Here is a 21635-nt window from a genome sequence, read left to right as displayed (position 1 = left end):
GTGTGTGTGTGTGTGTGGGAGGGCCAGTTCAGGTCAGGATCAACATGGCTCCCGGAGAGCCTCCCCGGGGTGCTAGAGCACCCACTCACAAAGTCCGACACACATGGCCACACAGTCAGGACACACAAGTCACATTCATACAAACACATACACACACAGCTGCGCATTAAAAGAGCTTCGTTAACCTCTGTCCTACTGATATGAAAGTTGGATTGATGCAGATAAAAATATTTAGAGAAGTACATTGCTACTCTCATTACTCTAGTAAAATAATGATGACAACCCAGTGTATTTCCATTTCATGAAAGCTTTTGCTTCAGCTGTTCTAAATGTCTGCTGGGTCGTCACTGGGAAAATCCACAGAATAAAGTAAGTGTTTTAAATTTCCTGCAGCAGCAAGCAGAAGTAGTTTATTTGGAGTAAGTGCTTCTTCACATGCACAGTGATAGCCATGATCACAGAATAAACAAAGAAAAGAGGGCCATATATCTCAATTCTGCACTGTTGGTGTTAGTAAACTCAGAATCCAGAGATGTAACACAGCACAGCACTGAACACAGATCGATGATGATGGTGGCGTCAAACCCCATCTGGGTCAGTGGTCATTTCCTGCTGCTGTGAATGCGCCACCTGCAGTGTGGCCAGCTATTGTGGCTAATCGCTAACAATTACACTGGGTCGTAATCTGGCAGCTAACCTCAGGAAGAAACAATAAGCAGCCCAGAAAAGACTGAAAGTTATTACAACATGCATGTACATCCTCATTTCTTTTAGAATAAATTATCTCTCTGTGTTATTATCCCTACACTGCAGCTCAGCACAAAGAGGGACTATCTTACTAAAAACACTGCCTTTGAAAGATACCCACTTGATCTGACTGCTGAAGCCTCATATTAGCTGAACATTAGACTGAACTCTGACACAGAATGAGGACTGTGGATTTTGTCACTTACATTGGATTTCTTCAGGGCCAGTATGGACAGGAGGGATCATTACAGCGTGCAATAACTCTTTCAGTGTACATGTGGGCATGTGAGTGCTGTATTGTTTTGCATAAAAATGTAAAGCTCTGTCCGGAATACTGGACTTTCCAACAACACTTGGTCTTTGTAGATTTTCACATCGTTATGAAATGAACTTAAATCAAGAGTTTGTTTTAGTGCAGGAATATAGTCCTTTAACAGAATCCTCTGGAAAAAGATACTGTTAATAATACACTAGTTACAGCCTACCTTCAAGCCATTCAGGATTTTTACATATTCTACTTCAGAAATTCGCCTGGAGGAGAACTGCACCTGAGCTAATCACTCATCTAGCGTGTAATCACAACCTGGCTGTGATTTATGTCTCTCCTCTCTCTCCCATCTGTCACATTATTCCGTTGTCTAATAATGCAAAGTTGTGTGTAAGTTAAAGCATTGAGGACTGCTGCTGGTTTGTACCTGCATACGTACGTGTGTGTGTGTGTGTGTGTATGTGTGTGCACACTCTTACCCCTGGCAGCAGGCCCTCCGGTGGCGTAGGGGAAACTGCCTCTCCGTCGGGCCCTTGGGGCGCACACAGCTGGGGCGACATTGTGGGCGATTCATCTATATAGGGCAATGTCTCGGAGCCATCCTGAGACTTGCCGTCCTCTGCTCCGTCCCCCTCATAGCCATCTGTGTTGTAGTTAAAGTCTGGAGGACAGAGACAGAAAGAGATGAAGAGAAAAAGAGAGAGAGATGCTGATTAGCATTTCACCACAGAGTACAAGGCCATCGCTGGGCTCCAGTGACTCACAACCACGACTCAGTGAGAACAATCTAGTACTACAATGCTATTTTCAAGCACTGAGTTCTCCTTTTACCCACCGCAGATTAGACGCAGAACAAGTTAAACCAGGAGGGGGAAATGCATGTTGTACAGGCTTCATATTAAAGGTTCTAATGATGAAGGCGCAAACAAAAGCTGGATTTTTTAGAGACTATATGCAGAGGACTGCATTTTTAATAGTTAAAGATGAGACTACACAGAATAACAGATTTGTAAATCTGTAAAAAAAAAAACAACTAACCCTAACAACAGTATGAAAGTCTAGCATGGCAGCCAGCTCTACATATATCTAAATTTATCACGTGAGGGTTAGTGATCTCATTGCCTTATGTTATACTTTTCTGTAGTTACTTTTTATCCATTTTATTTATTTATTCATCTATTTTGTACACTATATTTGTACTCCAAATTGTACATTACTATTTTGGTTACATCTATTTTATTTTGGTACAAATCTGTAAGTATACCGTCACTATTGACACACACTCTACACCATCTTCACCCAATAAAACAAACAAAAAAAACGTTCTCACATTTGTTTGTGTGGTATCACAGTCTTCAGGTTTTATATTGTAGGCTAGGTGTCAGTATTGAGGTCAGTATTCATGTCCAGTGACAACGCTGGTGTTCAGGCCTGAGTAACAGTGACAGCTCCAGTGGAAGGGAACAACGCTGACTATGAACTGACTCCTGCGCTGCCTTCAAAGGAGCACTGGTGAAGAAATCAGTGGAATAACAAAAAGGCATTGGGAGATCTAAAAAGCTTGTGTCAGACATAAAAAATGTTAGGCTGACACCTTTTATATCCGATATCTTATTAGAGAAGAGAGGTGCATATTGATGGACAGTCAGGGATGGTGATACCCAGGCTGAAGCTAAAAGACATACTATAATAAAATACAGAAATAAGGATGTTTGCTTGTGCTTGGACAATAATGATTTTCCCGGATGTTTGGGTTTTTTTTTTTACCCATACAAATCCTGTTTATCCATTTGATACAGTACGGTATATTCCTTTTATAAACTTGGAATAGGAGAAGTGCATGTACCAGAGTTTGTGTAACTTTTACCAACAGCCATATAGCAGTGGGCCGGTGTAAAAGCAGAACCAAATGTTTTAAGAGCGGATTATGTGGGAGGTGCGTGGGTGAGCCTATCTGACTGCATCTAACCCACACTGAGCATTAAAGTACAAATGTGTGTCCATTCACTGCCATTGCACAGACAAACATGTACCCGAGTGGGTGTGTGTGTGTGTGTGTGTGTGTGTGTGTTTCTCTGCATGTGTTTGTGTGTGTAAGAATACCAGACAACTCTAACGAGCCACAAGTGAGAACTAATTGGAAAATAAAAGCAGGGGTCAGTCCCCACTGGGATGACACACACCATCAAGCTAATGTTGATGGGTGCCTCGAGTGGCCGACACGCCGCCGTCTGTCACCTTCTGACACGCACCATAACCCACAGTCATTGGACCACCCACCTGCCAATCAAAAAATTCCCCTCCATCTGTTAGTTGCATGCGAGTATGTATGTGGACCGTGGGGAGTCATAGCTACCATATGGTTTATTTGTAGCTGTTGGGAAAATAGCTGACAAATGGTGGATATGGGTCTTAGCTGACTTGGTGAAGCATGTACAACAACAGTGACAGTGTGCTGAAGCGCTGCAAGATGACTTGAGCAGAACATGAGACATAAAGGTGAGGATCGGGTTGAAGCACTGAGGTACGGTTGTTTGTGCTGTGCCACAGATCGGCTCTTGCCAGTGTGTGGTTGCGTGTATTTGGTTTTTTCTCTCCCCTCTATCTCTCTATTCCATCTGTTTCCTCTGTGACACCTTCTGGCCTCCTGACAGGCTACTTTGTCCCAATCTGCTAACATTGTGTGAGTGTATGCTAGCATGAGAGAAAAACAGGACAGTTCTTGTCACATGAGATATTTACCTAATGTTATAGCACTCAACAGTGGCCTCAAATTTTTAAATTTCCTACCGGCTTTTGGATGATGTTTTAAAACTCAACAGTGAGCTGTAAGGATGGATGGATGGATAGCACAGAAAGCCGTACATGGTGCACCCAATAAAGCATTCACGTCTGGACAAGCACCAAGGTCTGTTCAATCTTTTACAAAGATGTAAGCCATGATTCATATCTATTTGCAGAAACATCAATAGGCAGCAGAAATCATTCAGAAATACCATCCCTAGTGTGCAGAGCAGAGAGCTGTACCATCATGGAGAGCAGAGTTGGAGCGGGGCTGAATGTACGCTCTGCTCTCTGGCTCCTACACAGCCTACAGTGTGCACACACATGCACAAGCTCAATGCTTTTTCTACCCCTCCTTCAAATATTTTTTAGACAAGTACCACCCTGACCAGCGCAAAACATGTTTGGTAGAAAAAAAGAGCTTTTATAAAGAGGTACAATACAGCTCTGTACAAGTGTCTGATTAATTACAAAAAACACTTAAATGCTTAACTTCCTAATTTCTCCACATTCATGGCATCATAATGCAAAAACACTAAGACGGCATTGAAGTTGCATCGAACTTCGTCTGTTTGATAAGTTGCGCTTACAGTTTAGTGAGAAACATCTTTGTCATTCTTGGTGGCAGACAGGCAGTTGACAATTGATCAAACTACAGTTAACAGTTTATGGCAGTTAATGATCACATTAAAAATAGGAATATTTAATATAAAATGTGGTTAATGAACTTATAGTATACATATTTTAGGAATTATGTATGACTGATATTTGTTTTGATTAACATTTTTCTTTTTTAAAGTCAAGTACGCCCTGCAGTACTCAAAAGTACCCCTTGTGGTACACATACCACCATTTGAGAAACACTGTTCTTCTTTACTTATAGTTGCCTGAGCTCTTGGGCATTTGCTGGTTTAATGCCAGCTTTGTGTTAAACTGTTAATGTGAGTCATTAGAGACATTTTGTGTTTGAATGAGTCTCTGTGTGCAATTTGGTGCGCAAGTGGTCATTATTTCTACTGATTATGTCTGATTAGGCACATTAATGCAAGGCAGACAGTGATACAGAGAGAGAGAGAGGAGCAGAGACAAAAGAAAAGGGTAGTTATGAAGATGTCTCTTTCACCTTGCTGGCTGCTGCTTAGTCACATGAGATCAGACCAGGAACAAAAAGGTTGTGTATTCAGTAACACTCATACATTGTGTATCATAGACACCACATACACTGGTGGTGGTTCAAATTTAACATAAGACATATCGTCATAACTACATCTTAATATATTTTTGTCAAATCCAGTCAAGTTTCAGTTTGACTACTCACATACAATGATTACTCATTGATTACAAAAACAGAGAGTTTACAATGCAGTAGTAGAAGGCTTAGGGAGAACCAGGTTCAGTACTTCCACTGGTTCATTAATGTGTAATTTTACAATATGTATTTCTGTGGGGGGAATTCCTGTAAACACAAAGGGCAGCACAGAGCCTCACATGAGAAGAGTGCACTTACACATCAAGTAAATTCCGAGACCAGTGTTTTTTTTTTATTGTAGGTAGGTGTGTCAGTGCATGAATCTTAAAATTCAGTTTCAACACCAGGGAATCATTTTAGTAATCACAGGTAAATCTGAGTCACAAAGTGTATTTATTGTAGATTGTTCTACATCTATTGTAGATTTGACTGGGCTATACAGTATGCCATCAGATAATACAGAGGAAGAAAGTTTAGAAGGAGGAAATTCAATTATGCAGGTCAGCTAGATATATTGTTTAAACAGAAAGTGAAGAAGGGTGCCCACAGAGCGTGAATTTGAAAAGGAAGCAATCTATCAAAAATCGAGGCTGTAAAGCTAAACAAGGGGGAGGATGACTATGGGAATCAATCAATCAACAAATTGCTTTTATCCAATCTATGACACAAAAGATGTGGCTCATTGCTAAATGTGACATGTTCATTTTAAAAGGAAAAACTCCTCTAGGGAACTTGAAAATCTGCAGCATATTTTGTGGCAATGCATCAAATGATTGTCAGTTGTCCATATATTTAAATTTAGACCAAAGTGGTGGACCGAGTGACTGACCAACTGTCATCCCAAAAGCCACGGTGTGGCTAAAAACAAAGACTTCTACAGCAAAAGTCAAAATAGCTGCCTGTATCCCTGTTTCAAACAACACTGTCTGCACTGTAGCACACAGAGGCCCCATTACAAATAAGTATGTAGTAGTTTTCAGAAGGCAGTGTGAGTGAAATTGACTCTTTTAGTAGTGCCATCATTGTGTTATTATTTATGGCAGCCCCACTGAGTCTATGCGGGCAGCTTTACAACCAAAATGAGACAAAATGTGAGAAACTGTCAAAACAGCTGTTGAAGTTGACAGCAGTGTGGTTCAGTGCATGTTTTGAATATTTCTGGAGCAGTGGTTCCAAACCTTCTGTGTTTGTGTCCCCCTGAAGCAAAGCTATGTTTACTTAGCTCACATGCTGCATGTGTCTACGGACACGACCAGTTCAGGTGATGCGTCCTTCACAGATTCATTTATCTGAATAATATAATAATTTAGAGAGTTGACAATGTGCAACCATCCAGTTATTTGCAAAAGATAGTAAGTAAGTAAGTAAATATTAGAAAAAATATCTAATAAATAAATTATTTTCCTTTTGTATAAATATTTTTTGTGGTTTCTTATCTTGATAACCATTTTGGGACCCTTGAGATTTTTTTTCTTTGCACCCCTAAGCCTTTAGATCACTGGTATAGAGTCTGTCACAGCAAGTTTGTTCTACACTTCTTTCTAAACACTGCTCCCTACAGTCTCACTGGACTACAAATTTCATTGAAAATTTTTATATTCTTTCTTGCTTTGCTTCAGATTTCTTTGAGGAAATGGTTCAATAAGATCCGACAAAATACAAATGCGCACTAAATTCTATATAGAACTCAACTCACTTTGTTGGCGTTTTTTAACCCTGCCACAGTCACAAAGCTCCCATGTGGATGAGCCAGTGACACAGCAGTCCACAAGGGCACATGTTTATCTGCACACACTCTGACAGGCTGAAATGTAGGCTGCCTCAGTCAGCTAATGCACCCTGACAATCCTCATGCGTGACAAACAGAAAAATCAATGCTACACTGTCAGTCTATGGAGAGGGATTTTTTCTGTGGAGAGGATTCATCAGCTCTAACCTGTTATTACTGTTCAATAGAGTCCCCAAACACACACACATCCAATTTTACAGGGTTAAAACAGGGACAAGCTCAACATGACACGCGATTAAACAGGAGATAATGTCAAGTAAAAGGATTGAATGGGAGAGGAGGAAGATCCTATTGAGAAATCAATACAGCCTTGGTCTGGCACATCGCTACAGTGAAGTTAACCTGTCAAGATTGATCCACACACATATACACAGACCAGAGAGACTACACAGTCAAACACAGGGCGACCAGACTTACCATTGCTGGAGAGGAGAGAACGGATGACACACACAGCCTCAAAGAAGAAAGCCATGACAAGTGTTGGTGTGTGTGAGTGTTGTCTGACCTAAACACCTTCACTGGCAGTCATCCATGTCACCAAGGCAGTCGGGCAAACATTATGTCACAACTTACGTCCCAATGGTCTCATTTCTTCCACTCAAAATTCAGAAACTGAGCAGCTTACTCAACTGTACTGCCAAACAGAGTGATACAAACGCTTGTTTGGAGCTGCTCACTGTTGAATACTTCCACCAGTACAAACCTTTCAGATAGCACTCAAATGAAGGCAACAATGATGTCACAAAAAAACACCCCAGCCTAGGAGGAGGAACAAACTCATACTCACAAAAAGAGCAGTTACTGTATGGACGCTATAAAAAGCTTCGAGTCTATCAACGTGTTTCTCTGTCCACTGAACATTGTCATGTCAATTCCCAGCTGCCCAATAAACAGTGTCCTGTTATGGTTTATGGGTGTTGTAGCCATAAAAATTAATCATGTGGGTATAGGTGCATTCATTTTTGGTACACTCCACGCACTATACTATGTGGAACCAACCAAAACTTGATTTCTGGTTTAGATAGTGTGTACATTTACTCAGATAGTGTGTACATTTACTCAGATAGTGAGCAAATTGAGTGATGCCGCTGCAGTCAAACCAACTTGTTGATTAGTGTAGTTTTCCCATTTAGAATATATTCAAATCATGCTGTTGCAACCTAACACGGCAAGCTTCTATGAATCCAGCAAGCATACTGTAATGAACTGATAGTTAACTATTTATAGATGTATTTGAATATAGTTTGGTTGTCTCCAGGTCCCTCTGGCTCTTATCTAACGGGGAACCAGTTACATCATACAATCATTTCTAAAGGTAAATACACTGTTCATGGAAATGAGACAAGCATCCACACACAGCAAAAACAAGTTTATGTAGAAACAGAAACTAAATGTCTTAATGTGTAGTTGCAACAGCCAACAGAACTCATAGAGACATTCTTTTAAAGGTTTTCCTTGGAAGTAAAATAGTAAAAAGGTAATACTGAGTGAAATCAAGGAGTTCAGTGTCTGACAAACGGACACAAAGTTGACCTTCATGGCCTCAGTGGCTGACCTGATAGTCACTGGACAGACTCACAGAAAGCTAAGAGCCACCCGTGTGCATAAAAACATATTCCTCCGGTGGCACTCAAACGCTGGGCTAGAGCTGATGGCCATTACTGTGCCATTAGCTGAACTGAGAGGTTGGATAAACACGCCACCAGTGGAAACCACAGAGCTATGAGGAAGGTCAAAGCACATGTACACTGTTCATATCCTGCATGTGCTGACAGAGAGAAAGTTGATGTAGATGTACCATACTGCATGTGCCTAAGTGCTTCTATCACCACCTTATAAAAGCTGTACCACTCGTTTTGCCATTTGCTGCTGTGATCTTAGAAGAGTGACTGTAACCACGACTGACTACAGTTATTTTAGTCGAGATACTTTAGCTTTTAATATGAACGCAGTTGTCTCAACAGACAAACTTAAGACAGACTACACTTTCCCTTTGAATGTCAGCTCTCTTCATTGGACATGTCTTCAGGATTCAGTAGGATCTAGCAGTGAAGATGCAGATTGAAACCATTTGATACAGGTCAGCCTTCCAAGCACATGGAAGAAACTACAGTAGCTGCGAAACTCACAAAAAAGGCCCAATGTAGAGTCAGTGTTCAGTTTAGAGGACGTCAACGTAAATACAGACAGGTGAGAGATTGACTCCGAAACCAGACATTTCCGAAAAGGTCACGTTATGAAACTAATGACATTACATCATCTCCATAAGACCAAACAACAATAAAAAACAGATTCAGAAATTCAAAACATTATGTGTTTCAGGGTTGATTTTTCATACTACTTCTGTTAAAACCAAGAACAGTATCATGTATTTGATGTTGCTCTATCCCTCTCTGGACCTCCTTTGCTCTCCACATAATGCTCAGGGAAATTAGTGCAGCCCATGAGGAAGCACACACACTCTCACTGTGTCACTCACACCACAGATCATGCTCTACACAATTACTCATGGGCTCTGGTGTGCGTTGATGGGGTTAGATCAATGAGGCTCCAGTTAATAAGGAATGGCTTGCACCGGAAAACCTTTCAAAATGGGTAGATACACACACAAACACACACACACACACAGAGCACTCACTTCAGCGACTGCATAAGTCTATGTGACAGAGTATAAAACACCAAGTGTTCTAAATCTGCCTTGTGAGCAGAAAACTACCTCAGCAATTTCAGTGCAACTAGTTCCACATGTGGTGGAAGAAAATTTATTACAAATGCATCAAAGCGAATGCAATGAAACAAATCTGGAAAATGATAAAAACGCCAAAATGCTGCCAATTTTCTCATCCCATTATGGGGCAATAATATAAATGCATGGGCATTAAATATAGTGTGCATTTTAAATAAATGAAGAATAGTGGTCCTCTGATGCCATTTATCATACAACACCCTGATGCATTCAAGGAGGCTCTGAAATGTGAGATTTGAGTGTCAGCTGCTGAACAATAATACCTTGGAAGGAAATGCAAGAAAAATTGACATTACTTGTTCAGACCTCCAGGTCTGTTTTTTAGACAACACAGCAACACTTTTCAACAGTCAACACCACAAACAAAGAGTTGTCCCTGCTTGCAGCTGCATTTCCTCACAACAATGAGGTGGCACTGACAAAAAAAGCAGCAGACTAAGAGTTTCAGTTTCATATACTGACAGGAGTAAAGTCCCTTCCTGAAACCAAGAAAATAAAAAAATCATGATGTGCTTTGGATAATGGATAGAAGTAAATATGTTATTTGTAGTTAAAGAGATAAAACATTCAAAACCTCCTATGTAATCCTTTTAAGAGGTCAGAGGTGAAGGGATGAATGACAAGCCTGTGTTTAGACACCGTAATTTGACTCAGTGATGACTTCCATGATGAAGAGCATTTCCTCAATACACAAGTATCCTCTGGTTTGATTTTCACTACAGCTGGCAGCAGAGACAATGGATCTCTCCTGAGAATCACGGCTGTGGTGTACGTGGCAGCAGAGATGGTCCAAATATTGTTGCATAACCAACCAGTTTAATCTGCACTCCCTTCCTTGCTACCCACTCACCCACCCAATGACCTCCTCCTCTTCCCAACGTCAGCTCACATCACCCTCACTGTTAACCTCTCCTGATGGACAGCTCTAAATCCACCTGCCACTCTCAATAACCGGCCCTCGTTTCCATGGCAAGGACAAAGGCTGCCATGACAACTGGCCAGGTTGATGCAAATGTTTTCTGCCCGCCATTAAGCTGTTTGGGCTGCACTATTTATGCCTGAGGACAAGAGAAACTTTTAAAACTGAACAGCCTGAGTCATAAACCAGCTGAGGGCAACACAGAGAGAGAATACTGTCAGATAGGGGGTCTGAAACTCCGTCATTCACCCACCTCTCCCACACTAAACAATAAACCTCTGCAGGGATGGATTGCTAAGCACACACCGACTATGAACCACGCACAAATGAAGAAATTAATCTTCGTGAACATAGCAGATCTCCTGCATGCCTGTTACTGCTGCTCGTCAATTAAATAAAATACACATTAGCTAAACTCCCACAAAAAGATCTTAAAAAATGGTTTTCTAAGAGTGTTTTACAGTGTGCTGCCTCTAATGCAGTTAAATAAGGGGTTTTCTCTAATACATCTGGGGCTAAGTGATAAAAAACATTATGGCATAAGAGTGGGATGCTGACATTAGAAGACTTCAACTCATCTTAGAATTGAAATTCTAAATTCTGAATTCATTTTGAATGGCAGTATCACCTATTTACTACTAATACTTAATATAGATAAACAAATAAACAATATCAAATATGACCCCCTTGCTGCATCACCTCCTCACACCCAAAGTGGGCAGCTGAGTGACAGCTCCACTGCCAGGCGACATCACACGGATAGACCCCTCTGCTTAGAGACGCTATGGCGGGCGCCACCGAGCTGTTTAACTACACTGAGCATTCAGTTGAACAGAGGCCAGAGTCGACAGAAATGGCTGCTTCTGTAACCTCACTTTTATGCTCAGACATAAAGGGGTTTCATTTGAAGAGCAGGTTGTGTGTATCTGAGGGGAGGTAAGTGGTATGGGCAGTGATTTGTTGGGTGAACGGGACTACAAAACCCTGCTGAGGCATACATCACACAGCCAACATGTCTACTGGGTTACTTGGGACTGACAGAGCCATCCATCACATAAATACAGCAGCTGTAACACACATGAATGGTAGACAAAAGGGTACACGCATTATATAAACGTGAGGCAAAAACAGCATAAGCATTTTACATCAACTGCCAAGCATTCTGCTACAGCAAAACATCAAAAAACACCAGGGATCTTTTGGTATGCAAATGTAGCCTTCCTCTGCACAACTAGTGTACCTGCATGTTGAGATAACTCATTCCTCAGTGCCTACCTCTGAATCAACTCCAATACACAATGTAGTGGCAGCAACAGCACCGTACAAGTTATTCTGTGTGGGTGTGGACAAAGCAACAGCGGCAGCATTGTGTATATGTGGTGCAACAACACTATGTGTTGACTTAAGGACACACAATGAGTCAGCACTAATGTATGGATCTGTCAGTGCAATTCAAAATCCTTCCAATATTCTAATGGTAGAGGCAGCAATGAATCACTCTTTTTTAAAATCAATAAATCTGCTAACGTCTTTCCTGATTAATTACTTTTTCCACAGTGCAAGGTGGCATCTTCAAATATCTGATCAACAATCCAAAAGATATTTTTATAGTTTATAAAGATATAAATAAGATTTATGCAACAAATATTCACATCCGAGAAGCTGGAAACAGAGAATGTTGGCCTATTTGTTAAAAAAATGGCAGTTGATCAATTACCCAAGTATCAAGTAGCTGCCCAAAAATATTTCAATTGATCAACCAATTGTTGCAGTTACACCTCTATATATTCAGGTGGATTAAAAAATGTATTCTCACATTACATTTGTTTGTTTGTTTGTGCATGTTTATTGATGACTGATAATCAATAATTTGTCTAAAAATAAACCACAAAAGAAAAGAAAAATCAATGTACTGATTTCCTATTTTAACTTTCATGATTTTGTGGCAAAATACTGGCGTATAACTATCTAGTCATATTCTCAAGTAAAGACAAGAAAATCAACATTGGCATCAAAAATATACAAAATGTCACTGAATACTCATAACACACTTCACCCTTTATTTACTCCAGTGGACTTACAATAGAATGTTTGAATGAGCAAAAAGCACAAAGGAGACCATATGCTCAGTCTCCTTGGGATAAAAAATAAAGAAAAAAGCCCCCATAGGATCTACTGTATATACTGTAGTCATCCTCCCACCCACCCTCTCTCCCTTGTCCATCTATAGGAGCTTGGACCGGCTGTGCAAAGTTGCAAACTTATTAAGTCAGGAGAAGGAAAAGTTGCTGCTGCAGTGTGAGAATTCAATTAGGGAGTTTTGCTGCCTTGCTCAGCAATTTCTTCTAAGAAGGAGAGGGATTACATCATGCCCTGCAGCCAGCTAACACTGTGTGGGCACCAGGAAGCCCTGCAAACTGCTTCTATATAGGGGGCACGGCTGCAGTGACTGCACACACACACACACACACACGTTTCTCTGCCTCGTTTTTACAGCAGAGTTGTGTGTTTACGAGCCAGGGCTGCTCTGCAACTTCAAGTTTCTTTGGGGAGTTAAAAGGAGTGTGTGAGAGAGTCTCAACATGTCTGTACATGTTTATTATTCAATCGTCTTTACTGTATATATACTATATGTTTATTTACGCGTGTTTGTGTGTGTCTGTGTGATGAGCGTTCCTGGGTGGTTGACACAGATATCCTTCCGCGTCTTCAGCGCCGCTCTCAGAAGATGTAAGTGAGCTCAACCATAACAGATCCAATTCTCAAAGACGAGATAAAAGACAAAGAGGGGAAAAGAAACACAAGATGGAGCGCTGCCTCCTGTAGCCTCCTGCTCAGCTACTAGTCTTCGCGGCCCTGTGGAGCCACGACACCGTGACAGTACATCAGTGAGTTGACAGATGTGTGGTCATTGTGTGTGTGTGTGTGTGTGTGTGTGTGTGGTGGTGTGTGTGTGTGTGTTGAAGGTGTACTTGTAGGATTTTACACCTCCCTGTCCTGCATTCATCAATCAGAAGGTGACACTGGGGAAATTAAAAGCCTTTATGAAGGTCTATCTTTACAGCCCGGGCCTGTTACTCCACTCATCGACATAAAGTATTTCAGCAGCATGACATGAGACTCTGAGGACAGAACCAGCAGCTATATAGCATCACTGGAAACCAATTTAATTCCAACCATATGCAGATGATTTTTCAAATAAAAAGCCTGAAAATGAACAGGGGAGCTTTGGTGAGACGCATTTGAAGTTTCCGAATGCCGATTCCTAAACCTGAACTTTGCATACTGGCAGATACCAATCTAAGCCTGTCTGTTTGCTATTATTGTCGTCTGGCCTGGCCCTGGTTAAACCCTTTGTCAGAGTCAGAGAAAGGCAGGTCATAACTTCACTATCCCGGGGAAAAAATAACCAAAACAGGATGCTGCTGGGAGGATTTCTGGCAGGAATTTCCGATACTGGTATTGGAACAACTCTAGAAGTTTTAAAACATTAATGGGGAATAGACTGTGGTTACATGTTATACAAAAATTGGCCATCTGGTGCAACTACAGTTTATGCAACTCTTAAGCTCTAGGGACAGAGAAGAAACCTGAATAAAATGATTGCTCTAAAATTGATGCTGCATTTCCTTTATGTGAACCATGTCCAAGAATCGTCAGGGGTTCAGAGGTTTTCTTCACACAATTTCTGTTCAGAAAAAAACATCCAGAAAGCAAACGGTAAACGTGTCGACTGACAACAAACAGCCGCTGGCCGGAGAGGCAGGTGTTTAGCGACAGATTGCATTCTTTACTGCACGCTGCTTCCCCCCAGGAACCCTTCTCAACTGTGATCAATCCAGTTTAGGTATTGATTAATATGCAGACACACCCACCTTCTTCCTAATGCACACACACAGATCCTCAAACAACTACATTTGCAGACATGCGAGTGAACACACATGTGCACAGAGACAGATAGCAGATGTTTGGAGAGACAAGTCTCGCTGCACAATCACAGATTCTAATCCAGCCTGTTATTTCAGCCTTAAATTGGATTTTTTGTTTGACAAGGAACCTCAGCAATACCTCAGAGATGACTGAAGCATTGGTGAAGCATTTTGTTAACAGATGTTTGTTGCACAAGGAGACAACTACGCAGTCTTGTACAAGGAACAGTCAGGGGTTGAATTCAAGAAGATGACATTCTCTAAACCAAGGTTCACTGGTACAATTGAAAGACATCTGTTCAGCTAAGCAAAGTGTATTTTAATAAAATATCAGCTTTTAGAGTGAGTGTGAGTGTGCATGGTTCACTGCAGCATCACAAAATGAAGTTTTGCAGAGGGATTTGTGGAAAAAAGAGGTGACCCGGTTAGAAAATCTCTCTTTAAAGTAAGCTACTTCTTCTTTCCAAATGTATTTGTTTTGACTGTCTTTGTAATAATGTTAACTAGTAAACCTTAATTCTCAAAACATCACCACGATCTTGTTGGGCATTTGTTTTTTGTGACAAGCAAGAAATTAAATGGCAATAAAATGGCATTTAATCTGAGGTTCTCTGACATGAAAAGATAAAAGAAATAAAAGCAGCAGGAAATGGAGCAGACCTTCCCAGGAACACATAACCTCAAGGTCCCATCAAACAATCTAAACAAAATTCCTGCAAGGGGTTTACTATTATTCTTATGTCCGCCATGTGTCTAAGCATCTGTGATAAACCTTTTTAATTAATTAGGACCTGTTCACTGATGGGTTTCTCTTGAACCAGCCATCCACTACAGGCTGATCTATATAGTACCTACAGTATATACTGAAAACATAAGCAAGCTGAGAGCTTTACGGTTTATTGCTCTAAAAATAACCAACTACATGAATTTCTCATGTATACAGGATGCGGCAGGTAGCAACAGCAGTAAGGTTACTGCATCTATGTGTGAATGCTATAGCGCGGAGAGGTGTGAATGCAGCATGGTCACCTTCCTGATAATTCTACAATTCAAAAGAAATCTGATCCATTCTGGGAATAATTAAATTGCCATTTTTACCTCTTACTAATACTAACTTAGTTCCAAAGGTATTCATTAATTGTTAAATCAATGGAATATACTGTCTTTATTCATCTTAATCTCACTCACTATTGTACGGATATAATCCACAGATTATACGACTACTTGGGAAAAGGAGTGAACAGTGGCCTACAGTAAAATTTCACTGTGTGCAACTTCCATTGCAAAAAATAGGACATCCCCTGACTACTTTCTACCGACTTGATGTTACAGTAATGCTAAATGATGATAACTAAGCCAGCGTCAAGAGCTGTGAGCAGCTCAGTCTGAAAGTCTGTGAGTCATCCAGTTAAACCGGGGTCTTTGTTCCCCTTTTCCCTCAGCCAGCCTGATCAAGATGATAATGGGTTGGCTCCTCGGATAGAGCTAACCACTGTGCTGAAACAGGCTGAGAACACTTTAAAAGGTCAATAAGCTGCAGGACTCCCACACATTAGTTACTGGGGAGAGAAAGAAAGACAAAAATGAAGCACAGACTGACAGGAAAAAAAAGAGGAAGAGATGGTTCCTAAGACTTGTGCTTTAATGGAAGATGACAGGGGAGTTGGCAATCCAAAATCCAAACCTTAACAGCACGAAGCATCTAACACAGGCTGACAGATGAGACATTTACAGTTTTAGGCTGGGGATACGTTCCACTGCGAATGTACTGAGATGATGCTAATGAAGATGCATGCCCATTATCCACTCCACAACCTGTGAGCGCACACCCAGAGCACTTCCCTGCCAGAGAAGAGTCCGATAAAAGGCAATACTGCCCCTTTATACCTCGAATGAATGACAATTCTACCACAGCTGCATATCTTCATGTGCCATATGCCTGTAGGCAGCAAGAGATAAGGACCCCTCCGCTGCACAGTCACATGCATTAATTGCTGTTCCCCCCAGATCCCTGCAGCCCCCTAACCCAACCAACCAATGTTACCATGGCAGCCAGCCACTATACATTATAATTAGCTAGTCTAAATCCCCAAGGCTCGGACTGGTTGGATACAACCCACCGCTCCCATAGATTAGGACAACCACTGTCGTACACGGGGCCCGAAACCGTGTCTGTCTGCAGACACACACACAGGAAGTCGCAGACACACCTATGCACACACACAAAAAGACACAAACAGCTACACAACCATTACTAATCCACCGTATTTCATCTCCCACGTCCCACCTTGCACCGCCCTCCCTGTGTTTGTACGCAGGTACGAGGAAATCAATCCTCCACATGTACTGTAGAGCAATTCACTGCCAACACACACCCACGTTCAGCACAGCAATGTACTGTACAGCAGTTCTACTGTGTGGGCATCTACACCTCAGTGTGCAGCAGTACCCTCTGAATTTGTTCGTGGGCATGTGCTAATGGAAAGTGTATCAAACCGTGCAGTGAAACAAAAGAGATACAACGAGTGAGGCTATTAAAATGCAAGCGGCTGTCGATAGCCCTCAGGGCAACCCCAGCAGTGATTGTAGTGTCTATTTATTGCACTCTTCAGTCCAATTAGAGAAATATGATGCAGATTAGAGGCAGTGAGTTTGATACACTCTAGGTGTGTCAGATAGAAAAGCAGCTCTGAGCAGTGGTGTGCTGCTCAGACAGGTTAATATTTCATATCACAATGTCACCGTTAAAGTTTCCATAAATGAAAGGCAGAAAAGAGCGACTCTTTGATATAAAAAGGAGAGACCCACTCCTTCGGGAGCCGAAAATCGATGAGAAAGTTTGTGACAAAGAAGAAATTTAACTGGAAACTAATTAGGCCAAAAAGAAACATGAAGATAAAAACTAACTGGCAGTGTGTGGGTGTGCACTCCAAGTGAGAATACATAAAAGTTTCTTACAAGGCCATTTTATCATTTATTTGAGCAGTCTTTGGGGATATAAGGATTATAAGTTTTCAGACAGATTTTTTTGGCTTATATAGAGCATAAGCCCCAAACTGTTGTGGAAAAAGTGTTTATGGAGTCTTTTGTCAAAGAGCTCCAAGGCAAGTTATTTTGAGAATTAGTCAGAATAATGTCATTGTAGTCACTCTGAAATGTTAAAATAGAAACAGTGTGCCGCATCAGCATGTGTATAGCAAACTCCACTACTGTGGAAACTATTGCACATGGTTGCACCATACCAAGCCAGATATCTATGTACTGTACTTCTTTTTACTTTTAAGGTTTAGAAACCTCTGGGGCCAAACAGTTACTGCTTTTAAACAGAGCACTTTAGTTGTGTCAGTGCCAGCCTATCCAATAAAACCCTTCTGAATACAAAATTGAATAACTGCACACTTTTACTCTATGCTAAATTCTGACAGTAGATATCTGGCTGTCTATGAAACTAGATCAAGAGTTGGGAAAAACGGTACACCATTCAGAAAAAAGAGCTGGAAAATAATCCTACGTTGCAGCAGCTCCTCTGTCCCTAGAGCTTTGAGTGGAGTGCAGGTATGCAGAGAAACACCTGCATAAGGGGAAATGAGAAAAGTACAGACCAAATGCACATCGTTAATCTAATTGAGGATAGGCTTCTCTGCAGATTTCTCTGGTTCTCCCACAAACGTGCAGTCATGCTTTTCTGTTCTCGTCCATTAGCCAACTGTTACTGCCGAGCAGTAAAAACTACAAGGTGTCTTACATGACAACAACCATCCTGTTTTCCCATGAGTGAAAACTAAAGCACAGACTTTACAGGCAATGACCTCAGTATTTGTTTCAGGAGTTTCTTTTAAGAGATCTTTATTAAACAAGAGATTGGAAAGAGTGACAGAGGAGATAAGAGATAAAGAGGGGATGCAGCATGATGCCTGATAAACTGAGAGAGCGCTCGGAGACACAAAGCCATCTGGCATGAGTGTGTCAGCACATTGCGCACACGCACACGCACACACACAGACCTTGGACAGAGACCTTGTGGATACCACTCAATTGATTTAGAGTTTGGTCCATCTACAAAAGGTCACAGTTAAGTGGTGAATAAACAGTGGACAGTGGTTTAAAATAGTGCCCTCGCCATGATGATGAATAAATAAATTTCAAAAATGTTAATAAATAAGCGTATGTCAGTATCCCTTCCATTTACAGAGGACGGAAAAAAGCATGCTTCTGTCTGGTACCTCTTACTATCACTGACAACCATTATACTGTAGATTACAAGCTCACTTAAGCATCCCCTGAAAATAAAGCCTATTTTCCCATACTATCCCAAATTTCCCCCCCGATATAGTCCCACCATCTCCCATGAAACACCTCTCAAAAGGATGTATTAATCCCTCTACCTGCCTGGATGTTTCTAGTTCTTCTGTTATCTTTCTCCCCTCTCTCACTGAAGGTGTCAACATACACTTTTAACCTCAGTAGAAAGATGACCTACTGAGACCAGAAGGCCAACCCTTACTGGGGCCATTAATCTTTAATGATACACACACAAACATGCTTGGAAACATATACACACACATACACACTTGACTTCCTGCAGGCTGATGGATTCTTGGTTTGACAGCTTCTAATACAGGCAGTAAACATGCAGCCAAACATGTATAGAGTCAGATTTATATTGATGATTTAAGAATGCGGTCTGAGTCCATTTAAGAAGACCTGAGTTGATATATGACCTATATGTGTTTGTTCACCTGAGTGTGTCTGGGTGACTGGTCGTTGCTCGAGCGCATCCATCAGCCCTTTCAACTCATAATGGCCTCATCCTCCCTTTCCTGTCTCCCCCACTCCTCCCCTCGTTTGCCCTCCGCTTCTTTCTTTCGCTCGACTACCCTGAATGCTTAATCTTGGCCCCTGCCTTCCGGGAGCATGTAAACAGGCCAGCCACACCATTGGCCGGGACGGTGGTGTTACTCTGTGCCGATTGGCTGAGGGGAAAGGGGGCATGGGTGGCAAAAGAAGAAGGGGTTGGTGGTTACCATAGCCCTACAGGATGACTGCTGTCCATAGTAACATGCCAGACGCACACACACGCACACACACAGCTCTAGCCCCTAAGGACATGGTGAAGGTCCCCACAGACTCGCAGAACACAAACACACTCAGACACATGACACACCCTCTAACATCAAGCACAACAAAGGATTTTTCGGATCTTCACCCACATGAAGATGGCAAGATATTTGGCATTGAAAGGAGAATCTAGCTAATGCTGCTATTTGAGGTATTATAGCCAGATTATAGCTCAGCTTAAATAAGGGATTCTAGTGATAGCAAAAAGAGACTCGGTTAACCAGGTTTCCATGATTCCTCCATTTCTATGCAAAACACTGACTGCAAAGTTGATTTGAGGTCAAGCAAGCACACACAGAAAAGGGCAAATGAACAAACACAGCCAACTGTTTAGGAAACACAAGTAAACCCTTGTTCTGTGCTAAAAGATGATCTGAGGCTTAACTATTCGTTTTTATATCAAAATTACAATTTAAAAATGTTCAAACAGCAAGAGCCCAGTAATCAAGCTAAGTTAAGTCTGTGAGCCAGTGTACTTACTGTATGTATGTATGTAATATTTATTTATAAGGTTATTTATGCTGAGTCGAGTTTGGAATCACCTACATATTTTATCATCCAATTAATATGGAAAGGCATTATGAGTTATAACACAAGCTCTGACTTTAAGCTACAGTTAGAAGCTCAAACTGCTAAAGTTCACATCTGTCAGCATTTATCTTTATAGCACTGGTTCTCAAACTATGGTACGTGTACCACTGATGGTATGTGAGCTGCCTCTAGTGGAGGAATCTCATTTTAAAATGAAATAAATTAATATTATTTTTTTACACCCTGCTATGTAGTCACATTCATGCATGTATTGCATGCATGTATTCATGATTAGTCAAGGCTAAAAGGTGATGGTAAAACAGTAAGCGAAGGTAAAACACTGCAATCATGGCTCCAAAGGAAACTATTGGGAACATGTGTTGATCAGCTAGTACCCCAAATTAGCTCTGATTCTTGAACCCGTTCTGTTCAGGATTCAACAACAAGAAACAAGAAATAATCTTCTATAATCTTAGAGAGAGGCTAATATATTTTGAGGTGGTATGCGGTGTAAAAAACGTTGGTGAAACACTGCTTTATAAGTTGTCAGACTCTTCTCGCATTTGGATAGCTTGGATACAAAAATTGTTCAGCCCCAGTAATACGTGAGGTCTTTGCTCTAGTTTATTTGCTGTGTGTGAAAATGCCACAACAACATACTCAGATGAGCCAAAAGCTTCATCTATTATTCAACTGGTTGTCATTGACTGACACAGAGGAGAATAACTCCAGCAGGGATGTGGGCGATCAAGCAGCTAAGTTAATGCTACGACTTAGCGCCAACTCTCCTTCACTCCTTTCAGCTGGACTCACTCACTTGTAACGGTGAGAAATTAACCATATCCACGTAACTCTTCATTACAGCTACAGTTATTATAAATGTGTATAGCTTTATATGGTAGTTCAGTATCCAGACCTGTAGACCTAAGACATATTGGTTTATTTCAGTTAGAACCCTAGCTGTAGTTATGTATGCATGGTCAGGAAATGTATATCCAAATACATAAGCAAATGAGAATTTATACGTTTCACTAAATGATACAGTTCTAGTCTATCCACACAACGCTGTATGCTGTACGGTATGAAATTGTTGGCCCATATGTGGCTGTGACAGGTAATTACAGACTTTTCTGTAAACTGATTTGATTGAAGTGTATGCAGTTCTACCTCAGTGGTGCTGTTTGATGTTTTGTTTTGTTATGCTCAAATTTCCGTTTGTGACTTCATTTTGGGTGGAGAAAAAAAAAAATACCACCGGACACCAGACTTTTACACTGGCACAGAGTGTGCAACTACACAGTTTCAGCATAGTGATGATGGGATGTTCTTCTCTATTGCTACCACAATATGTAACAGATGTGTTTTTATATGAAGTGTACTATCGTCTGTAGTACAATACAGGAGTAAAGATATCCTTAATGAGGCTGTTAATACATTGTGTTCCAAATTATTATGCATATACTGTTTGTTCTTTTTCTTACTAAATAGTGGCTATAATTGGCAGTCAATAGGATTTTCTATTTCTCAACAATTATATCGTAATCTGGATTTTATT

General features: G+C 41.0%; 1 protein-coding gene across 2 annotated transcripts in view; it reads right to left on the bottom strand.

The window, feature by feature from the left end:
- Positions 1–21635, bottom strand: part of abr (ABR activator of RhoGEF and GTPase) — a 123252-nt gene that overhangs the window by 75529 nt on the left and 26088 nt on the right. For both annotated transcript variants that reach the window (XM_035666136.1, XM_035666137.1), the window contains exon 2: positions 1495–1676. In XM_035666136.1, coding sequence (XP_035522029.1) covers positions 1495–1676 — 182 coding nt within the window. The remainder of the gene's footprint in view (positions 1–1494; positions 1677–21635) is intronic.

This window comes from Morone saxatilis, unplaced genomic scaffold, assembly GCF_004916995.1.
Source record: "Morone saxatilis isolate NCDOM2014 unplaced genomic scaffold, NCSU_SB_2.0 Contig20, whole genome shotgun sequence".
Classification (NCBI taxonomy): domain Eukaryota; kingdom Metazoa; phylum Chordata; class Actinopteri; family Moronidae; genus Morone; species Morone saxatilis.
Note: the sequence above shows the minus strand (reverse complement) of the source record. Positions and strands in the feature narration are given on the sequence as shown.